This window comes from Colius striatus, chromosome 9 (assembly GCF_028858725.1).
Source record: "Colius striatus isolate bColStr4 chromosome 9, bColStr4.1.hap1, whole genome shotgun sequence".
Classification (NCBI taxonomy): Eukaryota; Metazoa; Chordata; class Aves; order Coliiformes; family Coliidae; genus Colius; species Colius striatus.
In genome coordinates this window covers 15,518,571-15,530,678 of record NC_084767.1, presented here as the reverse complement: position 1 = coordinate 15,530,678, position 12,108 = coordinate 15,518,571, and the positions used below count along the sequence as shown (strand labels likewise).

The following is a 12,108-nucleotide window of genomic DNA, read 5'->3' as shown; positions in this document are numbered from 1 at the left end:
TTCTCCACTTGAACAGCTAATGAAATCTGCTCACATCGGGATGAGGTTTCCAAATTTGTATTTTGTATACATAGCTGTGTTCTTTCTGATTCATTTAGCCTCATCAACAACAATAAAGATACTGAATCAGAGCAAGCTGGCAATTCTGTTGATGAAACATGGGAGAGAGCGGACTCCAGCTGGCTCTTCAGCAGATACATTGGCCAGTTGACAGCAATAAAGCTGCAAGAAACCCGACACAGAAAACACACGGTGAGAGGAGACAGACAGCAGAGGCAGGCAGGTAGGCAGGCGCTGCACAGCACCTGTTTGCTGGATTTGAGTCCAAGACAGTGTCTTCCCTCCTCTGAACTGGCTCTGAGTACGCCATTTTGTGCCAGCTTATCCTTCCTCCTTTCAAACGCTTCCAACGTTCTTTGCAGGGGGCAGGCATATGCAGTCCCAGGCTGCCATTTTAGTCTTTTTTGTTCACTTTATCTTCTCACTGCCTGTTCCTGAAAGGTTGGGGAGAACTTGGGAGTACAGGTGCTTTAGCTGCTCTTTGTGATAGTAAACAACTAGGGAGGCAACAACTGAACGAGCGTCTGCATGGTTACACCCCAAAATGCAGCTATTGAAAGCCTCTGCCTCTCAGATCACTGTTACAAATTACAATGGAGCCATGTGGTAGCTGTCCCCTTCCATTTTCCAGTATCTCATGGCACAGCTCAAATTTTATGGTAGTATTTTGTAATTATCCTGTGTGATATTCAGATTGCCACACAGCTCAGACACCCAGTCCAGCTTCAGCAGTCTAGACAAGACAGCATGAAGCTCACATGGGCTCCTTTACCCTTGCCAAACCCACAGGCACATGCTGAGCAGTCTCAGCATGAGCAGGGGTTGTGCAGGTGCATGTCTGCAATCCCACCATGTGACATTGGACATACAACAATGCACTGCCTTGCATAGTGACAAGGCCTTGGTGTGAGGCTGCTCAAGAGAAGCACTCATTCCCCAGCTGCTGTGCAGTTCCAGAAGCTTGGAAGAAGATATGTCTGGTCAGTATCTGGCTCCTAGGACTGAAGAGCCAGAGTACCATGACACCAGTGTCTTGTCAAGAAGTCCACATCCAGAGCCACACCATGAAGGGTGAGCCATTTCTGAAGTTCTCTGTGTTATTTTACAAGTCCAGATAAGTTATTCAGCTTAAAAGTTTTGCAGAGATTCTACTGCTAGGATCTCACGAAGTAACTCAGTAGACTTGACATTATTACTAGCATAATTCCCTTGTTTCAGGAAAAGCACAAATTGTTACTACCAAATATATGTAGCCCAAGAACTGGAGCCATATTTCCTTCCTGGGTCCCTGATGTCAGTCCTGACCTAACGTGACTTTAGAATAAATATTCTCCAAACACTTCAATTACCAGTTAAGTCTAGTTCCAGCAACAGCCCTGCATTACTACTCAACAGAAACTGAAGCACGTGAAAGAAAAATAGCCCTACCCAAGCTGTGCTCACCGTTGTACAAGGCTTAGTACAAACTGAGCTAGAATACTCCAGAACTTAAATCAATTCTGCAAAGCCATCCAACCCTCTGAAGGCTGACAGCCTGCCAAGCCATTCTTCACCTTCATACTGGGTCATTGTCTTCCTAGAAGGAAATGGGAATATGATGCTTATCAAAGCAAGATATTGGCTGCTGTAATACCTGCATATTGTATGTCAGCAGTTTGTGTCAGCAAAGTTATTTGCTTTTGGTTTTAATTGTCCATCTACATTTATATTTTGTATACTCTCTTGGACTTGGAGGTGCTCATGTTTTGTCTTAAGTGGATCCTGTTGATATCTTGCAAAAATACTGTCAAATGTGAGTCCTTTCAACGCCAAAGAAGAACTGACAGTTACACTTTCCAACTGGTAGCAAAATGCTTTCCCTTCGTGCATATTACATCCAGAAAGAGAGACATGTCTCCACACTGAGTCTTCATTGCTTTTCTAGCATTATAGAGTTGTCTGACAAACATTTTGTTTTGGGATGCCCAGCACAAGACACTTGGCTGTGTTGGACAACCATAATTCTCCACAGAAGCTCTGAAAACACTGAGGGTTCAGTTCTTCTGACACACAGTGTCCAAAAGGACACCTAAAAATCAAAATCCATTTTATAAAGCTTTGCCCTGTATTAATAACTGAAGCTTCGCATCACTCAAGCACTCAAGGTGAAAGAACCTATTTTCTGGAAACAGAAACTCCAACTGGAAGAAGACCATTCATCTTTCCAAAGACTGACTGTCGTTACTAGACGCACATGTAAGGATTTTTTAAAACTGCATTTGATATCAAGGGCACACGTTCTACTAAAGGTCACACATTTTTACTCATTTCTCTACCAGAGTTCTATGATTAAAATAAACATTTTTCAGCGTAAGATTTGTTTTCTTGCCTCTTGATACTTTTTGGATCTAAATCTTGGGTTTGGAAGATCTGTCTTTAAAGTGGAGATCTAGAAATACGGGGCAAATGTGGCTTTTAAGGCTTGTTCACATTTTAATTGCATGGTTGCAAACTTAACAGGAGATAATTCTTCCCTTCTTGAAATTCAAGACATTGAAAGGTTAATTCAATCTTCTCAGTTCCATTTCCTTCCTTCTGTTCCTCTTCCCACACTCCCCCCTCCCATCTGTAGACAGCTCAGTTATTTGAATTTTATGCAAGCTAGTATTCATCCAAAGTCAGGAATCATTCAGTGTAGGCATCAGACGAGCAAAAATTACAATACTGCACACTTTTGGGTCTTACTTCCTATTTGCTTTTCTCTGCATTCACCAATTCTGGCTGTGGACAGACATGAACTCATGCCCTAAAGCTAGTCTCCACTTAAAAGTTAACTTGAATGAAGACTTGAATGTTCCCGCCCCATTTGAATTGCTGTTCTTTGCACTTACAAGGCTCTATTCTGGAGCTGTCATGGTGCTTTCACCTCGAGTTGAGGAAAGGCTATGGTTCAAGTTAGCGCAACTCATCTGCTGCCAACACAATCACTCTCTGCTGCTCCCATGTTATTTCATGGTGTGGTCGCTCACAGTCAGAGTACACTAACTCCAGAGGAGTCAGTTTGAGTGCACACAGCTCAAGCTAACCCTGTTACAAAGACAATGGCCTTGAGACTGCAGCTGGTTTCTGCACTTATATATTTATTTTTTAGTGAAAAAAAAAAAAGCGCCATTGAAAATGTTCTAATTTGGTCAGGTTCTGAAGAGATAGCTGTTCACTTCAGATGCTGTGGGAGGAAAAGAGTCTCCTTTTTTCACACATTTTAGGGAAGAAAACCAGCATTTAACATAACATACTTGCTGCTTTCATTTGAGCAGGCAGAAGTTAACAAATGTAGAACTTACTGATTACCATTTTCTTACATAATTGCTGACCTTGTACACAATACCTAAATGCCTCTGTGTTTGGCTTGCAAAAATACAAGAGTTTGTTCTGGAAATTGCTCAAGGAGGTCAGCTAGAAAAGACAGCTGTCTGCCTGGGCTGTCCCTCTGCTTTAGCAGCCTCATTTCCTGAAGCAGATGAAAAACTTCAGGGTTGGTCTTCCTTTCCCCAAAACATAAAACCTTCAGCTGCCCGGAGGTCCCAAGGCTACTGAAAGTGGAATGATTTGACAACACAAAGAGAAGTGCTTGTTAGGCACCCATCAAAACTACAGCCATAACCCTGTGTCCCAGAAGTCAAGGATACTACGCCTCCATATCTACCCCAGCACAACATGGGTTGGGATGACAGACTCACCTATTGTCATTATTCCTCTGGACAAAAAAGGAAACCTGACGTGGATATCAAGTTAGCACACCTCTGGATTTTATTATCTTCTCTTGGATTATGTTGGTTATCTATTTGCTGCATGCTGGGTGCCACAATTTAATCTTCCTAAGGAATGGTGTTTTTCTTTTTGTTTAAAGCAAAGAGAGTGAGAGATCCAGCAGTGGGGTGTTTAATCCCAGAACAGCCAGCTACACTGAGAAGGTATACATTTGAGCACACTCTCAATGGTCACCCAAGACTTCTGTCTTACTTTTTCCCAAAGAGCTGCTGCTTCTTGCAAGAGATGCTTCTGTCCAGAGTGTAAAGGGGAAAAAAAAATAGACTTGACTGGAAGTTGTGCTAAACTAGTGTTTTTACGCCAATATTCACCACAAACTGTCATGTGCCCTATAGTATATTAACTAATGTGACTAATTCATCACATGCTTCTTTCCCTTCTTTGGGACAGAAGCACTTGCGTGGACATTTTCCTTTAATAATGCGCAGAAGCATCACTGCCTTTTGCTAGAAAAGGCCAGGCCAAAGCCAGGTACTTTATACTGGAAGACACACTTTTAGGTCAGTTGTCAAGAAAGTTCTGTTGCAAGATTCTCCATCTGGTTAAACTTTTACAAATTCGCCCCCATACCAAAGTTTTTTTATCTTTTAAAAGAGGGAGAGAGGAAATTTCCACTCCCACTACCTTTTGTTCTCTCTTTTTGCTCTTTACTGCAATGGGACACTTAGTATACACTGTCTAAACCCCAGAGCTATTTGGAAAACAAGGAGTGAAAAAAAGACCCTCAAGCAGAAGGACTAGCTGTAACTAGCCTCTCCTCTCCCCTATCCTCTGTATGCACCTATCCTTAAGGTTCAATGGTCCTGATAAGGAAAATGAAACACCTTAAGTAATGATAAATCGCACAGTAGAAGATGAGTATTGCATATTTACTCATGGGCAGTGCAGCGTTACTGTAGACACTGCCAAAGGGAGATCATTGCCTTCCTTACACCCCCAGGATTCATTGTCTCTTAGCCTGGGAACCTGTCTCCGTTCCCAAACATGGATATTTTTTTTGGCAGCAAGATGGAACAAAAGGCACAAACAGAACTAAGAAAACCCTTTCAGTGAAGCTGTAGTCTTTTTTTTTTCTATTCCCCTAAGGAAGGGAAACCTTCTAAGGATGGCTTATAACATGCCCAATCCTGCTGCCTTTCTGGAAGGTGCTCAGTGCTCATAGGGACCTAAAGGAATTAGGATGCATGCAGATTCCAGCCTAGCTTTTGACCTTGAAAAATTAATCCCGTAGCTTTAGCACCAAAAATACTGCAAGATTTTGAAAATGAAATCACTGTTATATTTGAGTGGGTGTGTTATTTCGAGACAGCACTAATGTGATTATAAAATCAGTTGTGTCAGCTTATTGGCTCAGCTACAGACACTGATCTGCTTGAGCGTCTGTTCCTCTAAGCGGCTGCTCGCGTTAGGGTGCTTTGTCCCTCCTCAGCTCCCCATAGAAACAGATGCCATCTGATTCCCACATTTGCACCACCGAGAAAGAAACCCCCTTCTTCTTGCCCACCTAGTCTTCATAAAACTTTGCTTTTCCAAAGCACCTCTTGTGCCAAACATGAGCACAGCATGCCCCAGCCCATGAACGGCCATAGTCTTTATGTCATAGAATCACAGAATGGTTTGGGTTGGAAAGGACCTCAAAGGCCATCTCGTTCCAACTCCCTTGCCATGGGCAGGGACACCTTCCACCAGACCAGATTGCTCCAAGCGCTGTCCAGCCTGTCCTTGAACACTTCCAGGGATGGGACATCCACAGCCTCTCTGGGCAACCTGTGCCAGAGCCTCACCGCTCTCACAGGGAAGAACTTCTTCCTAATGTCTCAATCTCCCCTCTTTCAGTTTGGAGCCATTACCCCTTGTCCTGTCACTACATGCCCTTGTAAAAAGTCTCCCCCTGGCTTTCTTGTTGGCTCCTTTAGGGACTGGAAGGCTGCTCTAAGGTCTCCTTGAAGCTTTCTCTTCTCCAGACTGAACAATCCCCATTCTCTCAGCCTGTTCCTGCAGCCCCAGCCTTTCACAGGCTGCGCTTGCTGCTGCCAAGTCATGGGCAGCCAAGGGGAAAAGCCAAGTGGCAGCAGGATCCAAACCTTCCAGCCTCACTCTCCTGACTCTCCTCTGAATTTTCCTTTCCACTTCATCTCCCTTTAAACCTTTCCTCTCACCTATTACTGAGTCCTGGTAGCAAGCATTTGTTTTCCCCTGTCTCTCTGTGGGTGTCTGACAGACACTCAGTGGCTTGCACTGCCAGGCACGGTTTAATGCTGTCAGTGGTGGGTGACTCACTGGTATCAGAGGTGTCAGTCCTGGCAGGTTTGACTCAGACCTCCATCCTTTGGCAGCAGATTGAAATAAAATGCAATTTCCATTGTATCAGAGGCAGCTTTTCAGACACAGCCTTGCCAATATGGCTTTATGTGTCCTACGTGTATAGGATCATCCTACAGTTTGTTTGCTCCACTGGCTTGCTGCATTTCCTCACCTCTCTATGCTGGATCAAGCAGCTTCCTCTGTGCACTTCAAAGGTCACTGTGGTTCTTTGCTGCCATTGTCATCCCAAGGCCAGGTCACTGCTGTGTTCCCTTTACCAAAGGTGGTGACTCTGAAATCCTGACATTAAAAACCTATCAAGTTGCTGCTGTTACAGCAAGAACATCTCAGTTCCTAGTGAAGGTAAAAGACATATGAGTAAAGTATTACCTACCCATCTTTCCCTCCCATGAACAGCCCCAACACACTGACAACGCCCTCAGGCCAAACTTCAAGCTTTCTATATGAAAACTACTTGTGGCTGTTTGTCCTGCACAAAGTATGTAAACATAGAACCCTAGAATCATTTTGGTTGGAAAAGACCTTTAAGATCATCGAGTCCAGCCACTCACCTCACCTCGCACTAAGTCCACCACTGAACCACATCCCTCAGCACTTCAGCTACACGGCTTTTAAATATCTCCAGGGATGGGGACTCCACCACACTGTTGCATCTTCTTCAGAAACCCAACCCAATATCAATTAAAAGCCTGGTCATTTTCAGCCTAAAACCCCAAACAATTAATCCCATTCTGGTTTTAATACTAGGTCTCTCAATAAATTTGGCAAGTAAAATGGTGGTGGTGAATAAAAAAAGTGTATTCATGCCATCTTAGCATGTTTAGGAAAGTCTGAGCTCAGCTGTGGGTACTAGGGGCCAAGCCTGTGACTGTGCACAGAAAGTCAGATGTGAAATTCTTCTTTGCTTGTTCTCTACATCTGAGAGAGAGATTTTGCACCAGTCTAAAAGTTCAGAAGTTTTCTCCTTATAATCTCTTGTCAGATTTCTGCTACTTGTAGCAATGGCCAAATATTTTTAAAACAACGAAACTCATGAACTGTCTGAATTAATGAATAATTCATATTGTGGGTTTAAGTCTTTTCTGGTCTTCTAAGTGTGGTGTCCAGCCTACAAAGAAAAGGGTAATGCTCTCTCTTTAAACAGACTGTTCAGTGCCAAATCTCAGCTATGGCTTACACTGAATATTCACTCAGTGGCCACCTTCCTGCTTACTCCCAGCGGTGTTCAGTCAAGAACACAGATTTCTATGTTTGACAATTGGTTGGACTAAGGGAGTAGAAGCCAGGGAACCACATCCTGATGCTAAATGTGGCTGGTACACACACACACATATGGATTTTGTGTGGACAGTCACTGCAGTTACAGAGGCAACCAAGCCACTCTGCACAAGCCAACGGAGCTTTTAGCATAACAAAAATGTGGCTACATTAGTGTCAATGCAATTTTAGGTCCAGAAGCAGCGCAGCCATATTTGCAGAGGGCTGAGCTCAATGGAACCCAGACCATGCCTTCAGAGCTCCAGTCAAATGTCTCATGCAGGTTTTTCCACCACTACAGTACTCCATTGTCCTTTACCTCAAATACAGCAGGCATGGCCCCAGAGAAAACTTGCTCTTGGACAGCTGTTTACCTGGGCACACAGCAACCACTGTACTCTCAGAAGATATGGAAGACAGGATGGATAGAGGACAGAATCACTGAATAGAAAGGAACTGCTATTTATGAATGCTGCTGAGTAAAAACAAACATATTTTCTGCATTTGCATTCATTATTTTGATTTAAATACGCATTGGTAGACAACACCCTTGAAACACATTTAAAACCATTTAAAACCTCACACACATATCTGACTCAAACCCTCTCTCCCTGAGCTTAGTATGCCAACAGAAAGATCCACACCACCTTCCCAGAGCTCTCAGACAGCTGAGACATATCTCAGTCTCCCTGAGCTTGTTGTCCAGGCTCCCTTTACAGTCAGCAGAGAAATTCAAATACTCCTAGGGCACAATTAATTTTATCCCAAGTTAGTTACCTCCCTATTGATTATGACAGAGTCTAGACAAGCAATTCAGATGGAACCATCCAAAGTTACACAAGAGGAAAATCATACCAGCATCTAGGAGGACACACACAGCCCTTCTCCCACCAAACCTGAGGGCCTTGGATAATGATTCCTCAAGTAGTTTTGTCCTGTTTATCTGAAGCCACATCACAACTCCAAGGATGGAGCTTTTGACAGCCTTTGACAGCAGCAGCTATATGAGGTGGCTACAGGTAGTGCCCATATCTAATACAAAATCTGTCTTGCAAACACAGGCAAGGGCTAATAGCCATCTTAAAGGTTTCTCTGGGGAAAAAAAAAAGAAAGCACCTCCAGCTCATTCTCCCTTTGCTGCAACTGAAGAGGTGCCCTGCAAGCCAGTTTGATGCAGTCCACACCATTGTGATGGACTCCCAGGGAATGGCCATGCAAGCAGGACAGGCAAACGTGGCTTCTTGCAGAGTGAAGGCAGGAAGGTCGGCCATGGGCAACCACTCAGTCTGACTTACAGAGCCTCGTGCTGTGGGGCTGGTGGAAGGCACCAGCAAGTGGGTTTGTAGCTACCAAAACTGGGGGAGGTGGAATTAAAGATTCGTTGTTCTTTCTTTCAGGACACATTCCTGAACATCAGCGTGATACTCAGGCTGTTGTTTATCTCAGATTTGGCCCTAGATTGTAGCAATCATACCACCCCTGTGCTTAGAGCCCTTTGAGCCCTGAGCACCTGCTTCCACCCGCCTGAGTGGCTGAGTTCACCTAAAAACTCCCCACAAACTGAAGCACCAGCCCTTAAACAAACTGCAGACTTCACCTTAACTCTGCACTTCAGCATTGTGAAGGAAGGGCAAGAAGGGAAACTTCAATATTACTGTCTCAGTAAATGAGAGAAGAAAAAAAAACAAGATGCATTTTGGCAGTTTTCCATGCCAGTTTTCCTTTTTCTGTCCCTCATCCACTTTCTGCAGCAGCAATCTGTCCCTTCCCTGAACGCTGAGCAATCCCAGTGCTAAACTAATCAATATTAATAGCGATGGGCTGGGGCGGGGGGAGGAGAGGAGGGATTACCCTGACCTTTTTCAACTCACACTGCCTCAGATCGACACCAAGCAGCTGAGGAGAGAGCAGCCAGACGGTAATGCCATGTGGTTTTAGTAGCTTCTTGCTTTATGGGTTTGGTTTTTTTTTTTCCTGTGAATATTTACTTCTGTTGTCTCAGTGCAGATAGCAGTGAAATCTGATTTTCTTCAGGAAGGAGTAAAATGTGATTATATCAGCCATCTCTGGGCCAAACCTCGCCTCGATGGGAAACCACTGAAATCAGAGCAATAACGCCCAGGCTGGATTTTAACCTACATTTCTATGAAAAATAGGAACTGGATTAGGGAAGTTTTGACAGGTGAAGTGTTGAATGCCGGTGTGCTTTGTGGGATTCTCTTATAACAGAGTATAATCAAACCCATTGAGCCTGAGACTGGGATATTGAGTGCGAGAGCAAACAAAGGGCTGGGTGAACCAGTCCTCTATTGTTAAGCACAAGTGTCCACAGCAGCTCATCCAGATCCAAGGGTATGTATGCACTCTGGACAGGGTGCCTGGGATTAAGACAGATCCTAGTAATTAAAGCAAAATCATAATTGAAGGTCTTTGTTCATTTTGGATTTGGGGTTTATTGTAGATTTTCTGGTTAGCAGCATTCCTTAAACCACAGATTTACATCAAGGGGCACCAAGAATTATTGGCAATTAATGGATTGTCTTTTCTTTCCAGAGATATTCTTGCTTCCATTTGCAAAACATGGTTTTTAGAAATGCAGACTGAAAAATCTAGATAGAATTCTGTGCATGCCTCTTTTCTTTTGCTCTGAAAGAGCCAAGCTTCAGGGAGAGGTCCCAGATTGAAGTGTTAGATTTGGGGAGGGGGGCATTTTGAATAAACATTTTTATGGCATTTTCATATTTTTTCTCTCAAGCAGAAAATGCTTTGCAGATGGCTGATATCACAGCACTAGCTAATGAAGCCATGGGTGTGTTTTTTCCTTTCTTTGTCAGGACCCATCATGTCCGACAAACCAGATTTTGCAGAAATTGAAACATTTGACAAGACCAAGCTGAAGAAGACAGAAACCAGAGAGAAAAATCCATTGCCCACTAAAGAAAGTAAGTGCTTATGAGGCTATTTGAACTAAGAGTAACAAGGACACAATCTGTACTGCAGTTCATATGCAAAATGAATACTAATCATAGGATTACTGGCTCAAACTCATCCCTGACTTTAACTAGGGATAATGCTAAGACTTATACTCTATGCTGGGCTCCCAAGGATATGAGTGGTTATAACCCACGGTGCGTTTCAGCTGAAAAATCCTTTCGGATGGGATTCTCTTGCTTCTGCCGAAAGCAGGGCGAATTTTTCTGCAGGCTGCAAGCAACCAAATCAAACTGTAATTACTATGTTACAAGCCTCTTTGGAGGCACAGCCAGGCAGCATCCCCAGCAGGTATCTGGGTTCTGGTTTTACCATGTTAGCAGGCAGAAGAGCTGCTGCCCTTCCCTGGTACCCTCTGCCAGCCCTGGCCAGGAGACCTACAGGCACTTCTGGGATTAAGGCTGCAAGAAAATCCATCATCATCCTCGTCTAACAAGCAATCTTCCTTAGCAAAGCACTCCTGGGTTTTTCTCATGCAGGGTGTTCTTCCACATACACACTGTGCACAGGCAGTCAGATGAGGGTTGTGATTCACATTCAACTTTGGGCGTGAAGATGGCATTTCTCTGCATTTCGACCAGACTTTGTGAATGGTTTCCTGCAGAAGAGAACCACTAACTGCTTTGGATGTGGTAGTACTGATAGCCACAGAGATGCACTGCCCCTCAGCATGACCGTTTTTCCCTGTTTTATCATCCCTTCCAAAGCTAAGGCTGTAAATACAAGAGGAGGTTTTCATGTCATGAACTGTACCCTGCTAGCTACGCAAACATGGGAACGAGTTGGCATTTCCAGGGTGGCCAAAGAAAGCAAGTGTGCACTTACTGTCCCCTGTCTTTATAGAATGACCATAGATATCTGTATCCTGCAGAATCATTGTAATGTTTATTGATTATTGTTTTGTTTCCTCTGTTTTTCTGGCAGCTATCGAACAGGAAAAGCAAAGTGAAAGTACAGCTTGAGCATAAAATTGAAGATGTGACTGCTGCTTCTTCAGTGGGGTTTTGGCTTCCACAATTGGGTTGGGTTGTTTTGTCCCCCCTCCACCCCATGTTTGTTGCTCATTTATTTTAGCAAACATTTGCTCATTTAGTGTTCCCCGGGGAAGAAGTTTGTTTTGTGTGGGTTGAATGAGATACTATGTATTTGTGTCTGTATTCTTAAAACTGTAATTCCACATTCTGTATCAACCCCATTACTTGCCAAAAAAAAGCAATTTGCGTAAAAATTGTTATCCTAAGCCTCACAATAAACAGGTTTCTTCTGATCAGCTGCCTCTGAGCCTTGCAGAAATACGGTTTACATTGCAACTCTTACTAGCATCTTCCTGGATTTCCATTACCACAGTGTCTATAGAGCACGGCCAGGCTGGGAAGTTACCCCAGGCACCCAGGGGCCTCACTGATCAGTACACAGCCCCTCTCCATCAGCACATACACCTGGATCCTGCAGAGCCCCACATGGCACTGACCCCCCAGGCGTCCCCTGACTGTCTTTGTAGCAGCCTGGAGGCTTCACTCCCTTTCCCACTTTCGTCAGTTAAAAAAGCATTTCAGGGGGGCTCTGAGTAGCCAATTTTGTATGCTAATATCACCTTAGCTTTTAAACTTCCAGCTTGGCAGCAGGCATGACTAAGATGGGAAGCACTGGCCTGCTGTAGTCCTG

The 12,108-nt window shown here is 43.9% G+C and overlaps 1 protein-coding gene across 2 annotated transcripts; it reads left to right on the top strand.

The window, feature by feature from the left end:
* The first annotated feature begins 2,252 nt into the window (after positions 1-2,252).
* On the top strand, positions 2,253-11,445 carry LOC104552614 (thymosin beta 4 X-linked). 2 transcript variants are annotated; one of them, XM_062002646.1, is made up of 3 exons: positions 2,253-2,295; positions 10,287-10,394; positions 11,368-11,445. In XM_062002646.1, exons 2-3 carry the CDS (start codon positions 10,295-10,297, stop codon positions 11,403-11,405), a joined length of 138 nt encoding a protein of 45 aa, XP_061858630.1. In that variant the 5' UTR covers positions 2,253-2,295; positions 10,287-10,294; the 3' UTR covers positions 11,406-11,445. The 2 variants fall into 2 exon arrangements, with proteins under 2 accessions (XP_061858630.1, XP_010197195.1); XM_010198893.2 differs by lacking the exon at positions 2,253-2,295 and adding an exon at positions 9,349-9,370.
* Positions 11,446-12,108: the final 663 nt, after the last annotated feature.

Bases quoted from the DNA above. Each gene is read 5' to 3' on its own strand.
- LOC104552614 (XM_062002646.1), top strand. From the start codon at position 10,295: ATGTCCGACAAACCAGATTTTGCAGAAATTGAAACATTTGACAAGACC. The intron at 10,395-11,367 runs GTAAGTGCTTAT...TTTTTCTGGCAG, and splicing joins TCCATTGCCCACTAAAGAAA to CTATCGAACAGGAAAAGCAA.